Source organism: Eleutherodactylus coqui, chromosome 6, assembly GCF_035609145.1.
Source record: "Eleutherodactylus coqui strain aEleCoq1 chromosome 6, aEleCoq1.hap1, whole genome shotgun sequence".
NCBI classification, from domain to species: domain Eukaryota; kingdom Metazoa; phylum Chordata; class Amphibia; order Anura; family Eleutherodactylidae; genus Eleutherodactylus; species Eleutherodactylus coqui.
The window spans coordinates 13686-40074 of record NC_089842.1 but is presented as its reverse complement, the minus strand read 5'-3'; the positions used below and the strand labels follow the sequence as shown (position 1 = coordinate 40074).

The following is a 26389-nucleotide window of genomic DNA, read 5'->3' as shown; positions in this document are numbered from 1 at the left end:
GAATGGTAACTCTACATATGGATCCTTTTATTATGTTCATATAAGATACCTGATGCATCTTTAAACACCACAATATGGACTACATCATGATCCACATTAGGTGTGAGAATTACCCATAGGGGGGTTCCCAACCCGGTCTGCCATTTGAGCTTTCTTACTTTCTTGTAATATATAAATGTGTAGATACATATTAGTTCTAAGCTTGATAAAGACTCATCTGAGTGGACACGTCGCTGTCATGCTGTTCGTCTGGATTTAAGAAAGTAGTTTTGGTCTTTTGCCGTCACGCGTTCTCTGTATTGGCAACAGGATTGTGACAGCATTGGATGTCTTTTGCATGACATACTAGATGCCTTTCTTTTTTGCTCATTTCTGTCATGTGATATTTTAATATAATTCTATTTAATAAAATGTCATTTTTTTATTGAGGCTTTTGCTTGCTGACCTAGTTTTTGCCTAACAATTATGCAGTCAAGCGTGTGTTTAGGATTGCAACTCTGACTTACTGTATCTCAGGTCATTGTTCTTGCAGTGTGTATGCCATAGACACAAGATGCACCCAAAGATGATGGAAGTTCGTTTTTTTCCCATTTCTCTCCACTTAGAATTTAAAAAAAATAAATTTCAGTACATTATATAGCACCATTAAAAAATACAACTTGTCCCACAACAAGCAAGTCCTCAAACAGCGACATCAATGGATAAATAAGAGTTGGTTTTTTTTTGTTTTGTTTTTTTAAGGGGAAGGGGGACCAAAAAAAAAAAAAAGGGGGGGTGCACCCTTAGGGGGTTAAACATCACTCGTTCAGTGCTTCTCATTCACTTATACAGCAAATGTGAAAGACTGACTGATTCTGAACTATTTCTCATTTGAACAAGCCAAAGACGTATCTGCCTGTCTAAACAGACTGCATGAGCGAATGAGCTAGCGGCGAGGTCACTAGCTCGTTCAAACGATAAATTGTCTAGAAGGACTCTTACACGGTTTCTGCGGGCCTACCTTCTTCCCATAATGCATGTTAGTGCCATTTCTTCCCAGGCAAGTGATGCACTACACCCATCTGTCCACATGGAGTAAAAGAAAACACGATTCGTCAGACCAGGCCGCCTTTATGTACTGTTCCACTGTCTCGCCCTAATGCCACATTTGGTGCTGGGCAAGGGTCAGAATGGGCACCGCGACCAGTGTGTAGATAGGCAGCCCCATACATGGAAGCTGTGACGCCTCGTGTGATCTGACATCCTATCACAACCAGCAGTTTGCACTACAATAGCTCTTCTGTGGGACTGAACCATACAGGCTGTTCTTCACTAATCATATGAGCCTTTGTGGCTGATGACCTGGGTGTGCTTCATTGAACCACTTTTGGTAGGTGCTAACCATTACAAACCAAGAACACCCCAAAAGGAACGCAGTTTTGGATACTCTGACCCAACTGTGTAGAAATCACAATATGACCTGTATCATATGAGGAGTAGAGGGGGAAACAGGACCCCCTTCATGGGAATGGTGGGGGTCTTAGACTCATTTCTTATGTGGATATGTGATAAAAAGGCAATCTTTGGAATACCCCTTAAGGAGGCAGCTCTCTCCTTCATTTTTGTTTTTTCCTCCCCACTTTAAAAAAAGTATCAGAACTCTAATTTGTCCATCAAGGTAACTGTCTGGGGGGGCTCGTTGTTTTTTGTGGTACACGTCATATTTTTCAGCAATACTATGCAATGTACCATATAATGTGCTAAAAAAACGTTAAAAAAAAATTCTTAAAGGAGTGAAATTGAAAAAAATAATAATTTCGCCATCTTTGGGAGGTTTTGTTTGTAGGGTGTACACACTGTAGCAATAATGATAACTTTATTCTGTCACTCAGTACGATAACAAGTTTAGAGGTTTTTTCTTTGCTGTAATACTTCTAAAATATAAAATACCTTTGGAAAAAAATATAATTATTTTCTGCCGCCATAACTTTATTTTTCCGTTGATATAATTGTGCAAGGACTCGTTTTTTGCAGGATGTCCTCTCACATAATATGTTAGGCTGAATGAAGAGAATGTCCATCTAGTTCAGCCTGTCTCCATCCTCTTATTGATCCAGAGGAAGGGAAAAACCCCAAGAGGCAGAAGCCAATTAGCCCATTTGGGGGAAAATACCTTCCCGACTCTATAATGGCAGTCAGAATAATCCTTGGATCAACCTGTGATAGTTCCTCCCTGACTGTAAGACCTGGAACTACAACCCGCTGGTCACCTAATGTCCATATCCTGTAATATCATAGAAAGACATCTAGTCCCTCTTAAACTGCTCTATGGATCCTGCCATCACCACGTCCTCAGGCAGAGAGTTCCACAGTCTCACTGCTCTTACAGTAAAGAACCCCCTTCTGTGTTGGTGATGAAACCTGCTTTCCTCTAGACGTAGCGGATGCCCTCTTGTTACCGTCGCAGTCCTGGGTATAAACAGATCATGGCAGAGATCCTTGTATCGTCCCCTCATGTATTTATACACAGTTATTCGGTTGTCCCTTAGCCGTCTTTTTTCCAGGGTGAATAATCCTAATATGGATTCCTCTCTGGGTATTCCAGTCCTCCCAGTCCGTTTATTAATGTAGTTGCCCTTCTAGTTTTTATTGGTACCATTTTGGAGTACAAATGACTTTTTAATCACTTTTTATTATATTTTTTCTTGGAGACAGGGAGACCAAAAAAAAAAAAGCAGCGCAATTCTGGTGTTATGTATTTTTTCTGTGCGGGGTACATAATGTGGAACTTTAAGAGATGGACACAGCAATACCAAATATGTTTTGGGTTGTTTTTTTAACTCCTTACATTTTATTTTGATAAACTGATTTTTACATTTAATTCTTTTTTTTAGTCCCCAGCGGCGATAAGAACTTGCAATGGTTTGATCGTTCCTGCAGTATGATGTAATACCATAGTATTACAGTATTACATTGTGCTGCGATCAGAAGGCCCCCAGCTGCCATGGCAACCGAATGGCACCCTGCAAACTCATCGCAGGGGAACGTTTAGGCCCCCAAAGTCAATCAGGGCATTTACCAAGTTAACAACCGCGATCAGCGGTGGTGCTGAATGGAGCTACTGCTGGCACGAATGAGCTGTAAGAAACAGCCGACCCCTGCATTGTATGGAGCCGACTCGCCCTCCCTCCATACAAACCCAAACCTCCATGATGTAAATGTACATCCTGGAGCATTAAGGGATTAATGTAACCCTTCAGCCTCATACATACAAGTACCGGTATGGCCATTTCCAGGCTTTTAGATACCATTTCACTAGCTGATTTAGCCCCGCTGAGAAATCTTACAAATCACCACATTATTTTGCGATCCTTCGTACCTTGTGCCTTTGTGTTTCTTCCTCATTCTGCTGCCGTAGTTGTTTTATCTGAACCTGCAGTTGTTTCTCGGCCTGGATCTGTCTGTCCAGCACCTCCTGGTAAGTGTCCTTCAGGAGTTCTCTGCGGCCAACAAGCAGCTTCTACAGACAGAGTTCATGCATTAATGTGCATCTAAGAGGAGGTCAGTACATTCAGAATGCACACAGTGCTCACCAAGAGCTTCTCCGTGTCCTTGTCTGTCAAGGTCTCAGCATCTTGCTTTTCACATTCTGTCTATAAAGGTTGGAAAAAGATTATTTCACAAAGACAAAATCTCAAATACATCAATTTCATCATGTGTAATATATGTAAAAGATGCAGAATGCATAGAATAACCCTGTAAAGGTTTTGCATATCCAAGTTTTTTTTTACATTCTTTTTTGGTCACATGTTGTACTTCATTTAGGTGGTAAAAAATTAACCAATAGAATGTGTATATTTATTAAAGGCGCCAAAATTGGTAAAAGTTTGAAACAATGTCATTTTTTCACATTTTCAATTGCAATATACTGTACACATTTTTGATAAGATATATATTTATTCTGGACACACATTTGAAAAACTTTAGTTTCTTTTTTAACCATTTAGGAGACGTACAAATTTAACATTGATTATCAACATTTTGAAGAACGCTTTGTTTTTCTACACCGAGCCAAGATTGGAAAGGCTCATATGTGTCAAAAACATACCCTTTGTCACTGTAATCTTATGTCTGTATGCACAACGGGGCCCAAACCGAAAGGAGCAGCCGGCGGCTTTCAGAACAGACATTTTACTTGAAGGTGTTTGAGGCCCCATTGCCCACTTGTAGAGCCCTTGAGCGGCCAAAACGATCTAGAACCCCCACAAATTACCCCATTTTGAAAACTAGACCCCTTATCGAATTCATCTAGGGGTGTCCTGCGTATTTTTACCCCACAGTTTTTGAATGAATTTAAGCAAATCAGAAGGAAAAAATTAGGATTTTCATTTATTTGGCAATTGTGTCATTTAAAAAAAAAAAAAAATTTCTCTAGCAAACATATGAATGAAGAGTTTCACCCCAAAATGGATGCAAGAACTTGGATGAGAATGGAGTAATTAACCAGAGCCAGCATGGGTTTGTAACAAACAAGTCATGCCAGAGTAATCTAATTTCCTTCTATGACAGAATCACCGACTGGGTTGATCAGGGAAATGCGGTGGATATAGTATATCTTAGCCTTAGTAAAGCATTTGACAAAGTATCTCATACCAGACTTATTGGGAAAATGACCAAATCTGGGATTGACAAGGCAACTGTTAGGTGGATTCACAACTGGCTGAGTGATAGTACTCAAAGAGTGGTCATATATGGCTGCACATCCAAGTGGAAGAATGTATCAAGTGGGGACCACAAGGCTCTGTCCTGGGCCCAGTGTTGGCCAACATTGTTATAAATGATCTGGAGGAGGGAATTGTGGGAAACTGATCAAATTTGCTGACGACACAAAGCTAGGAGGGGTAGCTAACACTAGGGAAGAGAGAGGATTCAAAAAGATCTAGAAAAGCTTGTACAGTGGGCAGCGACTAACAGAATGGTATTTAACAAGGAGAAATGCAAAGTCCTACATCTGGGCAAGAAAAATGAAGAAAGCGCATACAGAATGGGAGGAATTGGGCTAAGCAGCAGCACATGTGAGAAAGACTTGGGTATACTAATAGATCATAGACTGAACATGAGTCAACAATGTGATGCAGCAGCCAAAAAGGCAAACACAATTCTGGGATGTATTAAGAGAAGCATAGAGTCTAGATCACGTGAGGTCATTATCCCCCTCTACTCTTCCTTAGTCAGACCTCATCTGGAATACTGGGTCCAGTTCTGGGCACCCCACTTTAAAAAAGACATAGACAAACTGGAGCAAGTTCAGAGAAGAGTTACCGAGATGGTGAGCGATCTGCAAATCATGTCCTATGAGGAACGGTTAAAGGATCTGGGAATGTTTAGCAGAAGAGAAGGCTGAGAGGAGACTTAATAGCGGTCTACAAATATCTGAAGGGCTGTCACAGTGCAGAGGGATCAGCCCTATTCTCATCTGTACAAGGAAAGACTAGAAGCAATGGGAGAAAACCGAAAGGGAGAAGACACAGATTAGATATTAGACAGTGAGGGGGATCAATGAGTGGAACAGGTTGCCACGGGAGGTGGGGAGTTCTCCTTCAATGGAAGTCTTCAAACAAAGGCTGGACACATATCTGTCTGGGATGATTTAGTGATCCTGCACTGAGCGGGGGGGGGGGGGGGGGGGGGGGGGGGCAGACCCGATGACCCTTCCAACTCTACCGTTCTATGATTCTATGGATACCCATGTTTGTCCCGTTCAGAGACATTTCCATTGTGGCCCTAATCTACTTACAGGACACATGGCTCGGCCTATAATGGAGGGAACACCCGCTGGATTTTAGGGCTCAACTAAATAAATCCTGTTGCTAGATTCCGTGTCCTGCGTGTCATTACTCCACCTCCAATTAGTCACCTGATCAACTGGTGACGTAGGTGGGAGGAGTTACAACTCCTTAACCGTAACGAACGTATGCGCAGTGCAATTTTTAATTTCTTTTTTTTTTAAATCTCCCGTGGCAGGTCCACAGTGACAGCTGCGGGTGTGTCGCGGATTGCATGGCTTCCATCGACTTCAGTGGAAGCCGTCCCTGCGGGATCTGCAGAAAAATTGAGCATGCTGTGATTTCTTGCCATGCGTGCGATCCACACGCTGGGAAAAAAAATAACATCCGCATTGCTTTTTACTGTCCTGCGTACGCTAATGCATCCCTATGGGCAGCTTGATTGGTGGATCTATCGTGGGGGTTCCGCAAATCAAATCCGCCTGTGGACATTGGGCCTTACTCTTAGTATAAGTCTATCCTACATCAATCATATTTAGCTAGACCCCAATATAGAGGATTGTATCCTCAGTTATATCCATACCACAAATCTGGAATACTAGTCCACACGATTGTAGCAAGAGTTATAAAGTGGAATTCATAACAATATTAACATTCCCGTCATTTTTTATATTCGTTTGGTTCTGATAGTCTGAATGATTATACCCCATTTTATGCTCATCAGTTATTATGCCATGACTTAGAGCCATTGTTGCCCATACCAAAATAACCAGCCAATAACGATATTAGTAGTAAGTCACGATAGATCTATGATGCTTCCATGACATATCCATCATGCAGGGGGGACGCATTGTGTGGCAGAGGTGCTATCGCCTGGAGTTTATAACACAGTTGTTATCCCTTCGGCAAACTCACGGGCAACAATAATCCCCTTCCGATGGTTCAGTTATATCCCCACTGATTTTACTATATGGGATCATTCAATGTATCTGTGGCCAATAATCTGTACAATGATATATTGGGTGTATATGATGCTGTATATTCGGAGAACGCCAAGTCCGCGTAACTTCTATTAATGTATCATCTATATGGATAAAGGTTCAAATCCATCATTCAGCTACAGGGGATAAAGCAAACGCCTTTATCTCTCAATAGACTGCATGTTGTTTACACTAGCCAGGAGAGAACAATGGAATGTGCAGCAGCTGTTTACACACATGCTGGGCTCTGCAAACAGCTCTGGAGGTACTTTTACATGCAAATAAGAATGATAAAGGGTTAATGTCCATTAACATTTTATGCAAATAGATCGCTAAATCTTTCAGGGAAAGATAATCTTTGCGTGTAAATGAGCCTCTACCCTTGGTCCATACCATCTGGACAGACAGCTGCTTATTTCTTTACAATCTTCCCGCTCAGATGGATGAGGCACAGAGCGGCCACCAGTCTGATACTACCAGTCACAGCAGAGCTGTACCGCCCTTGATGATAGCAGTAGGCAGCAGTCGCTGCGGTGTCTCCTCCTCACTTCAGACTCAGTAAAACACCAATCTTTAGAGATGTGGGGAATTGTGTCAAGCCTGAAAGTTACAGAATACAGTGCGCCTCCCATGAACAGGCATAGCTTTGCATCTTCTGCCTCTCAGCTTAATGGGGTTGCTCAGTTGTGAACTACTGACGGCTTACCCTAAAGATTGGCCACCAATAGTAGATGAGCAAGGGTCCGCCACCCGGGATCGCCACCGACCAGCTGTTCACCAGGCCAGTGTGCTCATGCACAGAGCCAATTTCTGCAGGAAGTAGAGAGCTCCGTTTCTATTGCAGTGGTCAAGTTTGGTATTACAGGCCATTCACTTCAATGGGAACTTCGCCTGTAATACCAAGCTTGACCACTGCAGAGGGAACGGAGCTGCCTGCTTTCTACAGAGTTCCGCACACTGGCCTGACGACTAGCTGACTTGCAAGCATCCCAGGAGGTGGACACCCGCTGATCTACTACTGATGAGCAATCCGGAGGCCATCAGTAGTTTCCAACCCTGTGGAGGAGGGGAGTTACATGACCTGGTGCCCCCCTACATACATCCAGTATCCCCACAGCGCCCCTGTGCATGCTGCTCCCTGATTGGTCAATCAGAGCACCACATAATGTCTTAGCTTACTGATGCAGCACCAACGGACGGAGCGTCAGGAAGACGAAGAAGCCATCTTGGATGTATGAAGAGGAACCTGCAGATCAGCAGCAGAACCAGGAAGTGGTTTCACTAAGTTTGTCTTGAATTAAGAGACCACACCCAGTCCATAGTGACCACACCCACTTGTCCATTTTCTGGTGAGCTCAGTGTAAAACGTGAATATTTTTGTATAAGATATTTTTGGCACACTTGAAGCCCAAATACATTAACAATATCCCACCTGCACTGCGACGCCTCTCGCCTGTAGCCTGCAGGGGTCTTCCTCAGCGGTCGGCCAGCACACGCCGTCCCCGTCAGCCATGTTTCCAGCAGGCATGTCCTCGGCTGTTGTGCAAGGAGACAGCATTTATCGGGTTAAGATATGAGGAAGTAGACACAAATAAGGGACCTCGGCCGCTGCACCTAGATATTCACACAGCCGGTAGCTTTAGGCCGCCTGCAGACGAGCGGGTCGGATCCGGCAGCGAGAATTCTCGCCGCGGGACCCGACCCGAGAGCCTGCAGGGACGAGCGCGTACTCACCCGCGCCTGGCGGCCCTGGCTCTTTCATGTGCCGGCTGCCGCGCAGCCGGCGCATGCGCAGACCGGAGCCGCCGGCCGGGTGAGTGCGTGCCCCGCACAAAAATAGGACATGCCGCGGTTTGTTTGCCGCGCGAGATTTCGCGCGGCCAAACCGCGGCCGTCTGCATAGGAGTGCGTATTGTAATGCACTCCTATGCAAACTTTCAGCGGCGGGATTTCCGCCCGTGTGCAGGCGGCCTTAGTGGCTAGTCGCATTTAGCGGATGCATCCGTGTGCGGAAACCGCTACGCATCCAAAAGGATCTCCCGCAATTCAGTGGGAACGGGCGGCGGAGAAAGAGCAGCGCTTCTGGTCGCCAGATCCGTGTTGGTTTCTCCGCACGTAGATTAGCGCCATAAAATAAGGTGAATCCGCTGCTGCTAAAAAGCTGCAAAAACGGACTGGCGGCGGCTGTAGATTCAGCGGTAACGGCGCAAAACCACAGATTTCCCTGATTGCATGCGAATACTAATAATTACATCCCCGACAGACCAATCAAACGCACGACTAAAACCGTCCTCTCAGCTTAGTAGAGATTGGTGCTGGAAGGGACTGCGTGCTGTCCTCCATACTTTACCTCCCCGCCTCCCCCGTCAGTCCTCTTGTTACCTCAGAAAAGCAGCGAGCCAGGGACTTCCGGTATGTGCTGCTGGCCACGCCCCGGACGTGTCGAACAGTGACGTCAACACTCCCCAAAGGCGGAAGGGGAAGACGGGGAAACAGCTGGAGGGGGACAGGTGAGTGTGAGGGCACGTGACCTGGGCAGTATACAGCTGGAGGATGATGTGGGCTGACCCGGACGGTGTACAGCCGGGGTGATGAGGAGGGCTGACAGGTGAGTGTAAGGGCAGGTAGCGTGGACAGTGTACAGCTGGGGGACGAGGAGGGCTGACAGGTGAGTATGAGGGCACGTGACCTGGATGGTGTACAGCCGGGGGGATGGGGAGGGCTGACAGGTGAGTGTAAGGGCAGGTGACCTGGACGGTGTACAGCTGGGGGGATGGGGAGGGCTGACAGGTGAGTGTAAGGGCAGGTGACCTGGACGGTGTACAGCTGGGGGGATGGGGAGGGCTGACAGGTGAGTGTAAGGGCAGGTGACCTGGACGGTGTACAGCTGGGGGGATGGGGAGGGCTGACAGGTGAGTGTAAGGGCAGGTGACCTGGACGGTGTACAGCTGGGGGGATGGGGAGGGCTGACAGGTGAGTGTAAGGGCAGGTGACCGGGACGGTGTACAGCTGGGGGGATGGGGAGGGCTGACAGGTGAGTGTAAGGGCAGGTAACCTGGACGGTGTACAGCTGGGGGACGAGGAGGGCGGGCAGGTGAGTATGAGGGCAGGTGACCTGGATGGTGTACAGCTGTGGGATGAGAGGGGGGGGGAGGAGGCAGGGCAGGTGACATGGACGGTGTACAGCCGGGGGGATGGGGAGGGCTGACAGGTGAGTGTAAGGGCAGGTGACCTGGACGGTGTACAGCCGGGGGGATGGGGAGGGCTGACAGGTGAGTGTAAGGGCAGGTGACCTGGACGGTGTACAGCCGCGGGGATGAGGAGGGCTGACAGGTGAGTGTAAGGGCAGGTGACCTGGACGGTGTACAGCCGCGGGGATGAGGAGGGCTGACAGGTGAGTGTAAGGGCAGGTGACCTGGACGGTGTATAGCCGGGGGATGGGGAGGGCTGACAGGTGAGTGTAAGGGCAGGTGACCTGGACGGTGTACAGCCGGGGGGATGGGGAGGGCTGACAGGTGAGTGTAAGGGCAGGTGACCTGGACGGTGTACAGCCGGGGGGATGGGGAGGGCTGACAGGTGAGTGTAAGGGCAGGTGACCTGGACGGTGTACAGCCGGGGGGATGGGGAGGGCTGACAGGTGAGTGTAAGGGCAGGTGACCTGGACGGTGTACAGCCGGGGGGATGGGGAGGGCTGACAGGTGAGTGTAAGGGCAGGTGACCTGGACGGTGTACAGCCGGGGGGATGGGGAGGGCTGACAGGTGAGTGTAAGGGCAGGTGACCTGGACGGTGTACAGCCGGGGGGATGGGGAGGGCTGACAGGTGAGTGTAAGGGCAGGTGACCTGGACGGTGTACAGCCGGGGGGATGGGGAGGGCTGACAGGTGAGTGTAAGGGCAGGTGACCTGGACGGTGTACAGCCGGGGGGATGGGGAGGGCTGACAGGTGAGTGTAAGGGCAGGTGACCTGGACGGTGTACAGCTGGGGGGATGGGGAGGGCTGACAGGTGAGTGTAAGGGCAGGTGACCTGGACGGTGTACAGCCGGGGGGAACGAGGAGGGCTGACAGGTGAGTGTGAGGGCAGCTGGCCTGGACGGTGTACAGCCGGGGGATGGGGAGGGCTGACAGGTGAGTGTGAGGGCAGCTGGCCTGGACGGTGTACAGCCGGGGGGAACGAGGAGGGCTGACGGGTGAGTGGGAGGGCAGGTGACCTGGACGGTGTACAGCTGGGGGGTTGAGGAGGGCTGACAGGTGAATGTGAGGGCATGTGACCTGGACGGTGTACAGCTGGGGGACGAGAAGGGCTGACGGGTGAGTGTGAGGGCAGCTGACCTGGACGGTGTACAGCTGTGGGATGAGGGGGGGTTTGAGGAGGGCTGACCTGGACGGTGTACAGCTGTGGGATGGGGGGGGGGGGGGCTGACAGGTGAGTGCGAGGGTACGTGACCTGGATGGTGTACAGCTGGGTGTTGAGACGGCCTGACAGGTAAGTGTGAGGGAAGCTGACCTGGAGGGTGTACAGCTGGGGGACGAGAAGGGCTGACAGGTAAGTGTGTGTGAGGGTATGTGACCTGGATGGTGTACAGCTGGGTGCTGAGAAGGCCTGACAGGTAAGTGTGAGGGAAGGAGACCTGGACGTTGTACAGCCGGGGGGGATGAGGAGGGCTGACAGGTAACACCTGCCCTGCTCTGTGGACGTTGGCTATTACTATAGTTGACACTTCTGACCACAGGGTGGTAAATAAATGTCATCAGGCCTGTGCTGGGGCACTCAGAAGGTACATTGGGGTACCACTGGGGTCCCAGCGGCCAGACCTGTGCTGTGGCACTCGGGAGGTACGTCGGGGGCCAGGCGGCCAGGCCCGGGACACTGGGGAGGTACGTCGGGGGCCAGGCGGCCAGGCCCGGGACACTGGGGAGGTACGTCGGGGGCCAGGCGGCCAGGCCCGGGACACTGGGGAGGTACGTCGGGGGGCCAGGCCCGGGACACTGGGGAGGTACGTCGGGGGGCCAGGCCCGGGACACTGGGGAGGTACGTCGGGGGGGCCAGGCCCGGGACACTGGGGAGGTACGTCGGGGGCGTAGCGGTCAGGCCTGTGCTGGGACACTGGGGAGGTACGTCGGGGGGCCAGGCCCGGGACACTGGGGAGGTACGTCGGGGGCGTAGCGGTCAGGCCTGTGCTGGGACACTCGGGAGGTCCCAGTGGTCAGACATCTCTGCGTAGGGGATAATTAAGGAGGTCTTCTGGGACTATTGCTGTCCTCGGGATACAAATCCTCTGCAGCTGGTGAATGCTCAGCTGACCGCCCACACTTAGTGAAGTCAGGAGAAATTGTTGTTGGACAAACGAGGGTTTGGTGAACAGTGATTGTAGATAAGCGCAGAGAGATTGAACTTGCTGGACGCTTGTAATCTTCGGTAACAACGTGTCGGCTGCACCGCTACCGCATTCACTCCCTTAGTGATCTGTATCACAGCCGCCGTGTAGACCTGGATGAAGGGCTCATTTACACCAGCGTATCCAGTTTTGGTCCGTGAAATCCACCGCGTTTTCATAGATCTAAACTGCGTATTCCCTTCTTATTGCGGGGGGTTTCCGCACGTATTCATGCCCCACTGCTGTTATGTGTAAATCCACAATGCACGTGCCTGTGTGGACGCAGTCCTGTTGACTTTAATGGGCTATTCCAATCCGTGATACGGTCATTAGAAACCCAATGCTATGTGGATAGCAGTCACTGGTCCCATAGACATGAATGGTGGGGGACTCTGCGGTCTGGAGATTGGTGGGAGGATCCCTTTAAGTAAGTTGAAGTAACCGCATTTCACTTCCACATCCTCATGAGACTCTTCGTGTAAAGCGCAGGGATGAAAAGGTTTTTCTTTGTGTCTTTCTGTAATTTGGGTGGTTGTCACATGGTGTCTTGTTCTCCGCAGGTTCCAATGCCCTCACTGGGCTGCTTCCTGTGTAATGGGCCATCGCCATGCGTCGCCTCCTCACGCCGCACATGTGCCTTTGTCTCTTCACCTGGCACCTCCTACTCTTGCCACAGTCCCACGCGGCCAGCAATGATGCCACACATCTGGGGGAAGAGCTGACCTGGGCTGTCCGTCTGGACCCCTCTCAAGGCTCTGGACGGAGAGAGGAGTTGGAGGCACTCGCAGAGGAACTATCACATGCTTTGGGGTTGGAGAATCGGGGTGTTATCGGGGAGTTAAAGGATCACTACTTATTTGCACATGTGGGTTGCGATCAGACCAAGGAGACGACTCGGAGGAAAGTCCACGAGCTGTTCACCCAACACGACGGCGTGCGGTGGTTCTCGGAACAAAAGCTACTGAAAAGATCCAAGAGGAGCTTGCACTTTAATGACCCCAAATACCCACAGCAATGGCATTTGGTGAGATGGGCTGCATAAGTGAGCACACCCTTACCCCACATCAGAGCCCTTGGGATTATAGATTAACCTCTTCCTGACATACAGCAGATGTCACAAGGGGTGTAAACTTGGGAGCTGAATCCACTCCATACGTCAGCTGTATGTCGCAAGGTTGGTGTGGATTGTGGACATTTTCCACAGCATGTGGATAAAATATACACAAATCCATGGCGGAAAGTGACTGCATGTGAACATCCTCCTAAATATGTGGTCTGACAAGCTTCACCCCTCCTCATATATCCCTGTAGTTTATATGGGCATCCTAGAGGGGTCGGAACGGCCATACATTATGTGATCGGCCATTGGTTTATGATGAAAAGTCTAGCCGGCGTCTTAAGGGGATCATCTGGGGAAATGATCTTACACTAGAGCTTTCTTGGCTTCTAGCAGTAAAATCAAGGAATACTTCTGGCGCTCCCCCAACTACTCTCCGGTCCAAGCTGAACTTCACTTCGGCCCAATGTCCACTGGCGGATTTGATTTGAAGAACCTGCGCAGGGCTCCCGCAAATCAAGCTGCCCACAGGGATGCATTAATGTCCGCAAATTTAAAAGCATGCGAATGTCATTGTTTCCCGGCGTACGGACCGCACACGTGGGGAAAAAATCGCAGCTTGCTCCATTTCTCTGCGGATCTCACACTGACAGCTTCCATTGAAGTCAATGAAAGCCATCCGAACCGCGGCAGGAGTTCAAGAAAAAAGAAAAATTTACTGCACGTGCGTGCGGCACACCGGTCAGTGAGAAAATGTTTTTTATGCCGCATGGCTGCGGGCACGGGTGGACACCGCTGCGGGATTCCACACTTGGAAACCGTGCCCGTGCACATGAGGCCTTCCAGGGGGAGAGAAGACGACCTGACATCGGGTCCGTAAAGGCAGCTGCTCATTGGCTGCAGCAGTGACATGGCCCTTTTGTCAATGGCATCCTTTCCCTGAAAGTGAAAGCTATCAGGGAGCGGCAGCGTTGGGGAAGCGTCAGGATGTATTCTGTGACTTAATGCTTTTCTGTAACAAGGAGTTGGGGACGCTGGCTTGCTTCCTGGCCTCTAACCACTTCCTCACCAGCATGGGCCACCGGAACGTTTAGTCTATAGGCAGTCAGGAGTGGTAAGGAAGGCTTCCCTTGGTCACTTGGGACCCCAAGAAATCCCCCACCTTGTTCATCCCCTCAGGTTTCAGAACATGAACAGGATGGAACTCGAGAAAGTTCATTTGCTTTTTGGCTGAGCTTTGCTGTCCCTCAGTTCTCAGGATTACTAGGGCTCCCGGTATTTAAACCACCCGCAAGAAGACAGAAAATTGCCACCATGACTTCCTGGGAGTGTTGGGGAAACGCTGCGGAGGACCTGCAGTCGGTCACCACTGCTGCACACTGAGGAAAAGCGTGGAGGAAACTCCAATTAAGTTTAACTGCAATTAAGACGGCGATATGCCATCGCTTGCTGGGCAGGGAGCGCCCCCTGTAGGGTCAGTTCACATGTTGCAGAAACGCTGTGGATTTTTCACCATGAGGTTGTTGTTGTTGTGTAGCTCTCACTTTAGATTTTTTTTTTTTCGGGAGGGGGGAGGGAGGCTTACAAAGGAGAGGTTGGATATTCTCAAATCTAAAGCATAACTTAATAGAATAGCCTCAGTAGTGACAACGGGATTAGATCTCACCGCTGCTGTAGACCCGTCCAAGTGCAATCTGTAGGGCCTGTTAGCCGTCCACAGGAGTTTCCTCTTGAGGGTACACTGGGAAGGGACACCCTAAATATCCCTAAGGACTTAATCACCCTATGCAGCAACATGCGGGGCGATCATCCTGAAAAGAGCGGCGCCGCGGACTCCCTGAAAGCAAATAAACCCTGTATGACCCTATTCAAGGAACAAAACGGCAGAGTACCCCGATAAATGATCGTGGTGTGCCTGGAAGGAGTTGAGCCCCCACCCGATAAATGATTGTGGTGTGCCTGGAAGGAGTTGAGCCCCCACCCGATAAATGATTGTGGTGTGCCTGGAAGGAGTTGAGCCCCCACCCGATAAATGATTGTGGTGTGCCTGGAAGGAGTTGAGCCCCCACCCGATAAATGATTGTGGTGTGCCTGGAAGGAGTTGAGCCCCCACCCGATAAATGATTGTGGTGTGCCTGGAAGGAGTTGAGCCCCCACCCGATAAATGATTGTGGTGTGCCTGGAAGGAGTTGAGCCCCCACCCGATAAACGATCATGCAGCACTCGCATTACTGCAAATATGTTGCAGTACAAGAGCACAATACACATGGCATTAGTGCTCAATGGCAGACATCACAAATGCGACATATAGCAGAAACAACTTGGGTATGGCAGGAAGAATGGAAAAAAGTACCTCCTGCATGTGGTAGAAGGAATACCAGGGAGTCTTTTTTGGGGGGCCTTGTCAGCCCACTAAAGCAAATCTAGTGAAAAGAACTGAGGGGGTTGTAGACAAAAAGCGAAGCTGTAAGTGGGCAGGCACTACTCTTACTTGAACCCTGATTTAGACTATTGTGAACCCCTTTTATTCTGACCTGCCTTTCCTTTTCAGCACAATACCCATAGCCCCGGAATGGATATTAATGTCACTGGTGTTTGGGAGAGGAATGTGACCGGCCGCGGGGTAACGGTGGTGGTCGTGGACGACGGTGTGGAGCACACTATCCAGGACATTCAACCAAATTATGTGAGCGCAGTAATTCTAGTGGGGGTGGGGGGTGAGCGCGCTTTCCGCTTTTGGACGCTGACACGGCTGAGTTCTGATGGTCTGTGAAGGTGCAGACCAAATCAGCCTGATATCCAGACTCGCCGTACCCCAATATCAGTGCCCAGAAGGAGGAAATGGTGTAATATTCCAACCAGTAAGTGTATGACCTCCTCTCTCATGCAGAGCCCAGAAGGAAGCTATGACCTTAACTCCAATGATCCGGACCCCATGCCGCATCCTGACGGAGATGGTGACAACCACCACGGAACCCGCTGTGCAGGCGAGATAGCAGCTGTCCCTAATAATAGTTTCTGCGCAGTGGGTGTGGCATATGGAAGCAGGATTGCGGGTGTGTATGCAGTAACCCCTTCCAGTCTTTTCTGTTTCTTCCACCCCTGATTGTCTCATCTTTCACTTTTGCATCACACCCCGTTACGGGCCTGACTGCATTTCATAGTCGGGGTGGTGTCGATGATCAGTTGCTGGAATGTGTACGTTTTTCCATCCTGTCTTTGGCCCTCGTACACTGATCTGTGTTGTTTCCTCATCAGGGATCAGAGTCCTCGACGGGCCTCTAACAGACAGCATGGAGGCTATTGCATTCAACAAGCACTATCAGATCAATGATGTCTACAGCTGCAGGTAGATGGATATGTTATCGATTTCAGCTAATAATGGAAATGTATAGAACTTTGTAATATTCTTAATATTGAACTGGTATTTGAACGTAACCACCGCTGGTGATGAAGTATAGACCCGGTTGAAATGACTGTTGTAAGCTGCTTTCCTAACTCCCATAGAGGTGAATCCGGGTAAAGTAGCCCACTCGGCTGTTTCTGGAACGTCTAGCACCATATAAAGCCCGGGCAGGGGCTTCTGGACTCTATTCTTGACAGAGTTGTGGGACCTGTATCTATTGGAAACTTGTGGCATATCCCGTGTGCTAAGCAATTGCGGGGGGGGGGGGGGCTGAGCAGTGATGGGGGGGGGGGGGCTGAGCAGTGATGGACGGGGGGGGGGGGGGGGCTGAGCAGTGATGGACGGGGGGGGGGGGGGGGCTGAGCAGTGATGGACGGGGGGGGGGGCTGAGCAGTGATGGATGGGGGGGGGGGGGCTGAGCAGTGATGGACGGGGGGGGGGGCTGAGCAGTGATGGACGCGGGGGGGGGGGGGTTGAGCAGTGATGGACGCGGGGGGGGGGGGTTGAGCAGTGATGGACGCGGGGGGGGGGGGTTGAGCAGTGATGGACGCGGGGGGGGGGGTTGAGCAGTGATGGACGCTGGGGGGGGGAGTGGACTGAGCAGTGATGGACGAGAGGGGGGGGGGGGCTGTGTAGTGATGGACGCGAGGGGGGAGGCGGATTAGGGAGGATGTTCGCCAACTTATGGAATCAGTTTCCTGGGTGTCTGAGAGCCGTGATCATCCATAAAGAAGGAGCCACCAGTTAGTAGGTGAGTGTTCCTAATGCAGTGATCATTCAGTGTAGATGTGCAATAAATGTCCGAGATTGGATTACCTTCAATGTATTACTTCCTCATAATTTTTCAAGACCTCTGCTTTCAGTCAGTCAGCGAGGAACCATCTTTGTTTTGTTTGGATGAAAATCTGTCCTGGTCATGTGATAGTTGATGTGTAGTGATGGACGCGAGGGGGGGGAGGGGGGGGGGGGGACGGGCTGAGTAGTGATGGACGCGAAGGGGGGGGGGGAGGGGGGGGGGGGACGGGCTGAGTAGTGATGGACGCGAAGGGGGGGGGGGGAGACGGGCTGAGTAGTGATGGACGCGAAGGGGGGGGGGGAGGGCTGAGTGGGGGGGATGGGCTGAGTAGTGATGGACGCGTGGGGGGGGGGGACGGGCTGAGTAGTGATGGACGTGGGGGGGGGGACGGGCTGAGTAGTGATGGACGCGAGGGGGGGGACGGGCTGAGTAGTGATGGACGCGAGGGGGGGGACGGGCTGAGTAGTGATGGACGCGAGGGGGGGGACGGGCTGAGTAGTGATGGACGCGAAGGGGGGGGGGAAGGGCTGAGTGGGGGGGATGGGCTGAGTAGTGATGGACGCGAGGGGGGGGACGGGCTGAGTAGTGATGGACGCGAGGGGGGGGACGGGCTGAGTAGTGATGGACGCGAGGGGGGGGACGGGCTGAGTAGTGATGGACGCGAGGGGGGGGACGGGCTGAGTAGTGATGGACGCGAGGGGGGGGGACGGGCTGAGTAGTGATGGACGCGAGGGGGGGGACGGGCTGAGTAGTGATGGACGCGAGGGGGGGGACGGGCTGAGTAGTGATGGACGCGAGGGGGGGGACGGGCTGAGTAGTGATGGACGCGAGGGGGGGGACGGGCTGAGTAGTGATGGACGCGAGGGGGGGGGACGGGCTGAGTAGTGATGGACGCGAGGGGGGGGGACGGGCTGAGTAGTGATGGACGCGAGGGGGGGGGACGGGCTGAGTAGTGATGGACGCGGGGGGGGGGGACGGGCTGAGTAGTGATGGACGCGGGGGGGGGACGGGCTGAGTAGTGATGGACGCGAGGGGGGGGACGGGCTGAGTAGTGATGGACGCGAGGGGGGGGGGGGGGGGGAGAGGGCTGAGTAGTGATGGACGCGAGGGGGTGGGGGGAGAGGGCTGAGTAGTGATGGACGCGAGGGGGGGGGGAGAGGGCTGAGTAGTGATGGACGCGAGGGGGGGGGGAGAGGGCTGAGTAGTGATGGACGCGAGGGGGGGGGAGAGGGCTGAGTAGTGATGGACGCGAGGGGGGGGGGAGAGGGCTGAGTAGTGATGGACGCGAGGGGGGGGGGGGGAGAGGGCTGAGTAGTGATGGACGCGAGGGGGGGGGGGGGAGAGGGCTGAGTAGTGATGGACGCGAGGGGGGGGGGGGAGAGGGCTGAGTAGTGATGGACGCGAGGGGGGGGGGGAGAGGGCTGAGTAGTGATGGACGCGAGGGGGGGGGGGGGGAGAGGGCTGAGTAGTGATGGACGCGAGGGGGGGGGGGGAGAGGGCTGAGTAGTGATGGACGCGGGGGGGGGGGGGGGGGAGAGGGCTGAGTAGTGATGGACGCGAGGGGGGGGGGAGAGGGCTGAGTAGTGATGGACGCGGGGGGGGGGGGAGAGGGCTGAGTAGTGATGGACGCGGGGGGGGGGGGGGGAGAGGGCTGAGTAGTGATGGACGCGGGGGGGGGGGGGGAGAGGGCTGAGTAGTGATGGACGCGAGGGGGGGGGGGGGAGAGGGCTGAGTAGTGATGGACGCGAGGGGGGGGGGGGGAGAGGGCTGAGTAGTGATGGACGCGAGGGGGGGGGGGGAGAGGGCTGAGTAGTGATGGACGCGAGGGGGGGGGGGGAGAGGGCTGAGTAGTGATGGACGCGAGGGGGGGGGGGGGAGAGGGCTGAGTAGTGATGGACGCGAGGGGGGGGCTGAGCAGTGATGGACGCGGGGGGGGGGACGTGCTGAGTAGTGAAGAACGCGAGGGGGGGACGGGCTGAGTAGTGATGGACGCGAGGGGGGGGACGGGCTGAGTAGTGATGGACGCGAGGGGGGGGGAAGGGCTGAGTAGGGGGGGACGGGCTGAGTAGTGATGGACGCGAGGGGGGGGACGGGCTGAGTAGTGATGGACGCGAGGGGGGGGGACGGGCTGACTAGTGATGGACGCGAGGGGGGGGGACGGGCTGAGTAGTGATGGACGCGAGGGGGGGGACGGGCTGAGTAGTGATGGACGCGAGGGGGGGGGACGGGCTGAGTAGTGATGGACGCGAGGGGGGGGGACGGGCTGAGTAGTGATGGACGCGAGGGGGGGGGACGGGCTGAGTAGTGATGGACGCGAGGGGGGGGGGACGGGCTGAGTAGTGATGGACGCGAGGGGGGGGGACGGGCTGAGTAGTGATGGACGCGAGGGGGGGGGGACGGGCTGAGTAGTGATGGACGCGAGGGGGGGGGGACGGGCTGAGTAGTGATGGACGCGAGGGGGGGGGACGGGCTGAGTAGTGATGGACGCGAGGGGGGGGGACGGGCTGAGTAGTGATGGACGCGAGGGGGGGGGACGGGCTGAGTAGTGATGGACGCGAGGGGGGGGGAGGTCTGAGCAGTGATGGACAGGGGGGGGGAGGGCTGTGTAGTGATGGGGGCGCGCACGGGGGGGGGAAGGGCTGAGCAGTGATGGACGCGAGGGGGGGGGGGAAGGGCTGAGTACTGATGGACGCGAGGGGGGGGACGTGCTGAGTAGTGACGGACGCGAGGGGGGGGGGGCTGAGTAGTGACGGACGCGAGGGGGGGACGTGCTGAGTACTGATGGACGCGAGGGGGTGGGACGTGCTGAGTAGTGATGGACGCGAGGGGGGGCGGCTCAGTAGTGATGGACGCGAGGGGGGGGGGAGGGCTGTGCAGTGATGGACGCGAGGGGGGGAACTGAGCAGTGATGGGCGGGGGGAGGGCTGAGCAATGATGGACGCGGGGCGGGGGGAGGCCTGAGCAGTGATGGACGCGAGGGGGGGGGACGGGCTGAGCAGTGATGGACGCGAGGGGGGGGGACGGGCTGAGCAGTGATGGACGCGAGGGGGGGACGTGCTGAGTAGTGATGGACGCGAGGGGGGGAGGGGTGAGCAGTGATGGACGCGAGGGGGGGAGGGGTGAGCAGTGATGGACGCGAGGGGGGGAGGGGTGAGCAGTGATGGACGCGAGGGGGGGGAGGGCTGAGCAGTGATGGACGCCGGGGGGGACGGGCTGAGCAGTGATGGACGCGAGGGGGGGGGCTGAGCAGTGATGGACGCGAGGGGGGGGGACGTGCTGAGCAGTGATGGACGCGAGGGGGGGAGGGCTGAGCAGTGATGGACGCGAGGGGGGGACGTGCTGAGTAGTGATGGACGCGAGGGGGGGAGGGGTGAGCAGTGATGGACGCGAGGGGGGGAGGGGTGAGCAGTGATGGACGCGAGGGGGGGAGGGCTGAGCAGTGATGGACGCCGGGGGGGACGGGCTGAGCAGTGATGGACGCGAGGGGGGGACGTGCTGAGTAGTGATGGACGCGAGGGGGGGGGGGACGGGCTGAGTAGTGATGGACGCGAGGGGGGGGGACGGGCTGAGTAGTGATGGACGCGAGGGGGGGGACGGGCTGAGTAGTGATGGACGCGAGGGGGGGGGACGGGCTGAGTAGTGATGGACGCGAGGGGGGGGGACGGGCTGAGTAGTGATGGACGCGAGGGGGGGGGATGGGCTGAGTAGTGATGGACGCGAGGGGGGGGGACGGGCTGAGTAGTGATGGACGCGAGGGGGGGGGAGAGGGCTGAGTAGTGATGGACGCGAGAGGGGGGGGGAGAGGGCTGAGTAGTGATGGACGCGAGAGGGGGGGGGAGAGGGCTGAGTAGTGATGGACGCGAGGGGGGGGGGGGAGAGGGCTGAGTAGTGATGGACGCGAGGGGGGGGGGGCTGAGCAGTGATGGACGCGGGGGGGGGACGTGCTGAGTAGTGAAGGACGCGAGGGGGGACGTGCTGAGTAGTGATGGACGCGAGGGGGGACGTGCTGAGTAGTGATGGACGCGAGGGGGGGACGTGCTGAGTAGTGATGGACGCGAGGGGGGGGGGCTGAGCAGTGATGGACGCGAGGGGGGGAGGGCTGAGCAGTGATGGACGCGAGGGGGGGACGTGCTGAGCAGTGATGGACGCGAGGGGGGGAGGGGTGAGCAGTGATGGACGCGAGGGGGGGGAGGGCTGAGCAGTGATGGACGCGAGGGGGGGGAGGGCTGAGCAGTGATGGACGCCGGGGGGGACGGGCTGAGCAGTGATGGACGCGAGGGGGGGACGGGCTGAGTAGTGATGGACGCGAGGGGGGGGGGAAGGGCTGAGTAGGGGGGAACGGGCTGAGTAGTGATGGACGCGAGGGGGGGGGACGGGCTGAGTAGTGATGGACGCGAGGGGGGGGACGGGCTGAGTAGTGATGGACGCGAGGGGGGGGGGGAAGGGCTGAGTAGGGGGGGACGGGCTGAGTAGTGATGGACGCGAGGGGGGGGAAGGGCTGAGTAGGGGGGGACGGGCTGAGTAGTGATGGACGCGAGGGGGGGGGACGGGCTGAGTAGTGATGGACGCGAGGGGGGGGACGGGCTGAGTAGTGATGGACGCGAGGGGGGGGACGGGCTGAGTAGTGATGGACGCGAGGGGGGGGACGGGCTGAGTAGTGATGGACGCGAGGGGGGGGGACGGGCTGAGTAGTGATGGACGCGAGGGGGGGGACGGGCTGAGTAGTGATGGACGCGAGGGGGGGACGGGCTGAGTAGTGATGGACGCGAGGGGGGGGGACGGGCTGAGTAGTGATGGACGCGAGGGGGGGGACGGGCTGAGTAGTGATGGACGCGAGGGGGGGGACGGGCTGTGTAGTGATGGGGGCGCGCGCGGGGGGGGGAAGGGCTGAGCAGTGATGGACGCGAGGGGGGGGGGGGGGGGAAGGGCTGAGTACTGATGGACGCGAGGGGGGGGGGGACGTGCTGAGTAGTGACGGACGCGAGGGGGGGGGCTGAGTAGTGACGGACGCGAGGGGGGGGGCTGAGTAGTGACGGACGCGAGGGGGGGGCTGAGTAGTGACGGACGCGAGGGGGGGGCTGAGTAGTGACGGACGCGAGGGGGGGGCTGAGTAGTGACGGACGCGAGGGGGGGGACGTGCTGAGTAGTGATGGACGCGAGGGGGGGCGGCTCAGTAGTGATGGACGCGAGGGGGGGGGGCTGTGCAGTGATGGACGCGAGGGGGGGGGGGAGAGGGCTGAGTAGTGATGGACGCGAGGGGGGGGGGGAGAGGGCTGAGTAGTGATGGACGCGAGGGGGGGGGAGAGGGTTGAGTAGTGATGGACGCGAGGGGGGGGGGGAGAGGGCTGAGTAGTGATGGACGCGAGGGGGGGGGGGAGGGCTGAGTAGTGATGGACGCGAGGGGGGGGGGAGGGCTGAGTAGTGATGGACGCGAGGGGGGGGGGGGAGGGCTGAGTAGTGATGGAGGAGAGGGGAGGGGAGGGGAGGGGAGGAGGGGGAGGAGGAGGAGGACTGTACAGTGATGGGGGAGGGGGAGGAGGAGGAGGACTGTGCAGTGATGGACGCGGGGGGGGGGGGGGGCTGTGCAGTGATGGACGCGGGAGGGGGGGGGGCGGATTAGGGAGGATGTTCGCCAACTTATGGAATCAGTTTCCTGGGTGTCTGAGAGCCCGTGATCATCCATAAAGAAGGAGCCACCAGTTAGTAGGTGAGTGTTCCTAATGCAGTGATCATTCAGTGTAGATGTGCAATAAATGTCCGAGATTGGATTACCTTTAATGTATCACTTCCTCATAATTTTTCAAGACATCTGCTTGCAGTCAGTCAGCAAGGAACCATCTTTGTTTTGTTCGGATGAAAATCTATCCTGGTCATGTGATGGTTGAACTTTTCATTTACATAGCGATAACTCTAATATACGTTGTGTATCAATTTCTTGTCGTTTTTAAGGTTTTTGGTTGCTCTCAGTGAATAAGGCACTTTTATATATACCTAGAGGCACATTTATGAAGGCTTCTATGCTAGTTTTCTGGCATAGAAAAGTCACAATTTGGCACAATTTGGCTTATGCAATAATTTTGAGACTCTTCAGCCTTCTGCGCCAGCCCAGGCACTTTTTCCAAAAGTGGATGGGGTATGTTGGGAGGGAGATTGGCCACACCGGACAGACAAATTTATGTATACTTCATGCCAGACATGCACACCCGATCGGGACCTGGCGTACATTTCTCAAAAGGAGCATGGAGCTGCCGGGGATGCGCTGAATATATGAAGAGGCCTCTTCGTGTATTCAATAGACCGTGCACTGGGGAATATCTTACTATCCCGGCGCAGGAAATGCCGACTTAGTGCACGTTCCCCTCCTTCTCTTCTGAGCTAAGCAGCAGGTACAGTTGCATCCAGTCTAGAAAATGCTCTGAGTTAAAGGGGTTGTCCCGCGGCAGCAAGTGGGGTTATACACTTCTGTATAGCCATATTAATGCACTTTGTAATATACATCGTGCATTAAATATGAGCCATACAGAAGTTATTCACTTACCTGCTCCGTTGCTAGCGTCCTCGTCTCCATGGTTCCGTCTAATTTCGCTGGCGGCTTGCTTTTTTAGACGCGCTTGCGCAGTCCGGTCTTCTGCTCTGAGCACGAGCCGCTTCAGCGTGCTCGCCGCTACAGCTCTTCTGCGCATGCGCAGACGAGCTGTAACTTCTCAGGAGCGCGCTGGAGCGGCCATTCTGCTACCATCCTCTGTTAGAGGAAGGTGCAGAAACTTGAGCCGCCCAGCAGCCCAGCCGAGAAGCCGCCCAGCCGTGCCGAGAAGCCGCCCAGCCAAGTGATGGGTGACGGACTGACGGGGGTGACGAGTGACGGACTGCCGCTATGGCCCCGGGGCCTGCCGCTGTGGCCCGCCACTGTGGCCCCGGGGCCTGCCGCTGTGGCCCCGGGGCCTAGCGTCGGTTACCTGCTGCCTGGCGGTGGGTGACTGTGGCCCAAGAGCATGTGCCGTGGTCGGCGGCCGCGGTGGGTCCGGTCGGCGGCTGCGGGGCGTCTGGTTGTCAGGGAGACACAGCTGGTAGCGTCTCGAGAGCGTGCACGTCGGGCTACAGCAAGCGACGGGAAAAGAGCCGGCGGCCATCTTGGGGAAACTTTTTATAAGTTGCTGGAACTGTAAGTAGAAACCAGCTAGAAAAATCATTTACAGGGGGGCTTAGTAATGTATGCTTAATAAGGGGGACTGGGCAAAAAAAAAATTTCACTGCTTCCTCAAGACAACCCCTTTAAATGGTCTAGACTGCCGACTGATACATTGTTACAAATCGCCAGTAAGATTTGGACAGCTGCTGATGTATCGAGCTCAAGGACAGTTTTCCAGACTGCAGAAAGGTGAGTATTACTAGGTTTATCAAAGAATCTAAGCTGCTTTTTTTTTTTTTTTTTTTTTTTTTTTTTTTAAAGGGGTTGTATCAGAATTTAGAGTTATCCCTTATCCACTGAGAGAACTTGTGGATCGGAGGGGGTCTCACCGCTGAGACCCCCGCTGATCTTGAGAACGGCACTCCTGTTTCCCTCCTTCCTGTCGCTGTGGCCGCAGTGACTTCAACGTAAAGTGAGTTCTGGCCAAACGTGTGGTCAGCACTCCATTCATTTCAATGGTGCTGATGGAAATATCTAAGCAGGGGCTGCTCGGGTATCTCATCCGTTGCGATGAAAATGAATGGTGCGCTGGTCATCCCTTCAGTATCCTTCTCACCTTTTTGGTGGTGCAGTAACCCCACAATGAGGGGAGTGGCAGACATGGGACCCCTGTGAAACCCCCACCCATCTGCAAGTTATCCCCTATCCTATCAAGAGGGTGTAACTCTAAATCCTGGTGCAACTCCTTTTCAGTGAATGTTTTTAGCGAAAAAAGAAGGCTGAGAGGAGACTTAATAGCTGTCTACAAATATCTGAAGGGCTGTCACAGTGCAGAGGGATCAGCCCTATTCTCATCTGTACAAGGAAAGACTAGAAGCAATGGGATGAACCTGAAAGGGAGGAGACACAGATTAGATATTAGACAGTGAGGGTGATCAATCAGTGGAACAGGTTACCACGGGAGGTGGGGAGTTCTCCTTCAATGGAAGTGTTCAGAGACCGGACAGACATCTGTCTGGGATGATGTAGGGATCCTGCACTTAGCAGGAAGTTGGACCCTATGACTCCGGAGGACCCGATGATCCCGGAGGAGCCTTCCAACTCCACCTATCTAGGATTCTATGTGACCAGACAACCCCTTTCATGTAAAAAAAGAAAACCTCTTTAAATTGTGCCTTCTCAAAACAAACAAACTAGTACTCCTGAGTGCTGTTAGTCATCCATTAAACTATATACAATATGTCTTCATCAATGAGTTTTCTTCTTTTCTTGTAGTTGGGGTCCTGATGATGATGGGAAGACTGTTGATGGACCTCATCAGCTGGGGAAGGTACTTACTACATAAGCAGGCAGATGCTCTGTGACGCCTCTCTTGTATTCTAGATTGTTGTGTATTTCTAGGTCACAGCCCCTTTAGGCTGCCTTCACTTTTTTGTGGCATTCGTAAAAAAGAAAAACAATTGGAATTGAATTTCAAGCCGTTTTTACAAGCTGTTTTTGTCTGCACACTTTTGGCAGTCATTTTTTTTATTTTCTGCAATGAAGCCTATGGAAAAATCACCGGAAAAAAAGCCAAACTTGCAGCCTGGAGAGAAACTGTAGCATGTTTAACATTTTCCTACTGACTTGCTGCTAACATTTGGCCACAACCCCTTCACTAAAATAACAAGGTGCTTTTTAAAAACAAGGATGTGTGCGATCCGGCCCTTGCAGAGGTACAGTAGTCGTGTTTGTAGCCTCCTGTAGTGCCACAAGCAGAAGACTCGCTGCCAGAAGTGGTGGCCGCTGTCCTGCATAGTCTTGCTAGACCTTTCGCGATAAGGGCTCGCTTGGCGTAATACGCTTCGTATGTATGTGAACGAATTGGGCAGATTCCTGGTG

General features: G+C 54.0%; 2 protein-coding genes across 7 annotated transcripts in view; one reads left to right on the top strand and one right to left on the bottom strand.

The window, feature by feature from the left end:
- Positions 1-9194, bottom strand: part of RNF214 (ring finger protein 214) — a 95642-nt gene extending 86448 nt beyond the window's left edge. For 4 of the 6 annotated variants that reach the window (XM_066606015.1, XM_066606010.1, XM_066606014.1 and 1 more), the window contains exons 1-4: positions 9096-9147; positions 8178-8281; positions 3573-3632; positions 3359-3499 (exon numbers count right to left, since the gene is read on the bottom strand). In XM_066606015.1, coding sequence (XP_066462112.1) covers positions 3359-3499; positions 3573-3632; positions 8178-8273 — 297 coding nt within the window. In that variant the 5' untranslated portion in view covers positions 8274-8281; positions 9096-9147. The other 2 variants (XM_066606011.1, XM_066606012.1) reach the window with 2 other exon arrangements.
- A 65-nt stretch (positions 9195-9259) lies between these two features.
- PCSK7 (proprotein convertase subtilisin/kexin type 7) overlaps positions 9260-26389 on the top strand; it is a gene marked incomplete at its 3' end in the record, with an annotated part of 28587 nt that continues 11457 nt past the window's right edge. Inside the window, exons 1-6 of the mRNA XM_066605995.1 lie at positions 9260-9353; positions 12681-13144; positions 15729-15863; positions 16068-16233; positions 16436-16526; positions 25784-25838. Of these exons, the coding sequence (XP_066462092.1) occupies positions 12728-13144; positions 15729-15863; positions 16068-16233; positions 16436-16526; positions 25784-25838 (864 nt within the window). The remainder of the gene's footprint in view (positions 9354-12680; positions 13145-15728; positions 15864-16067; positions 16234-16435; positions 16527-25783; positions 25839-26389) is intronic.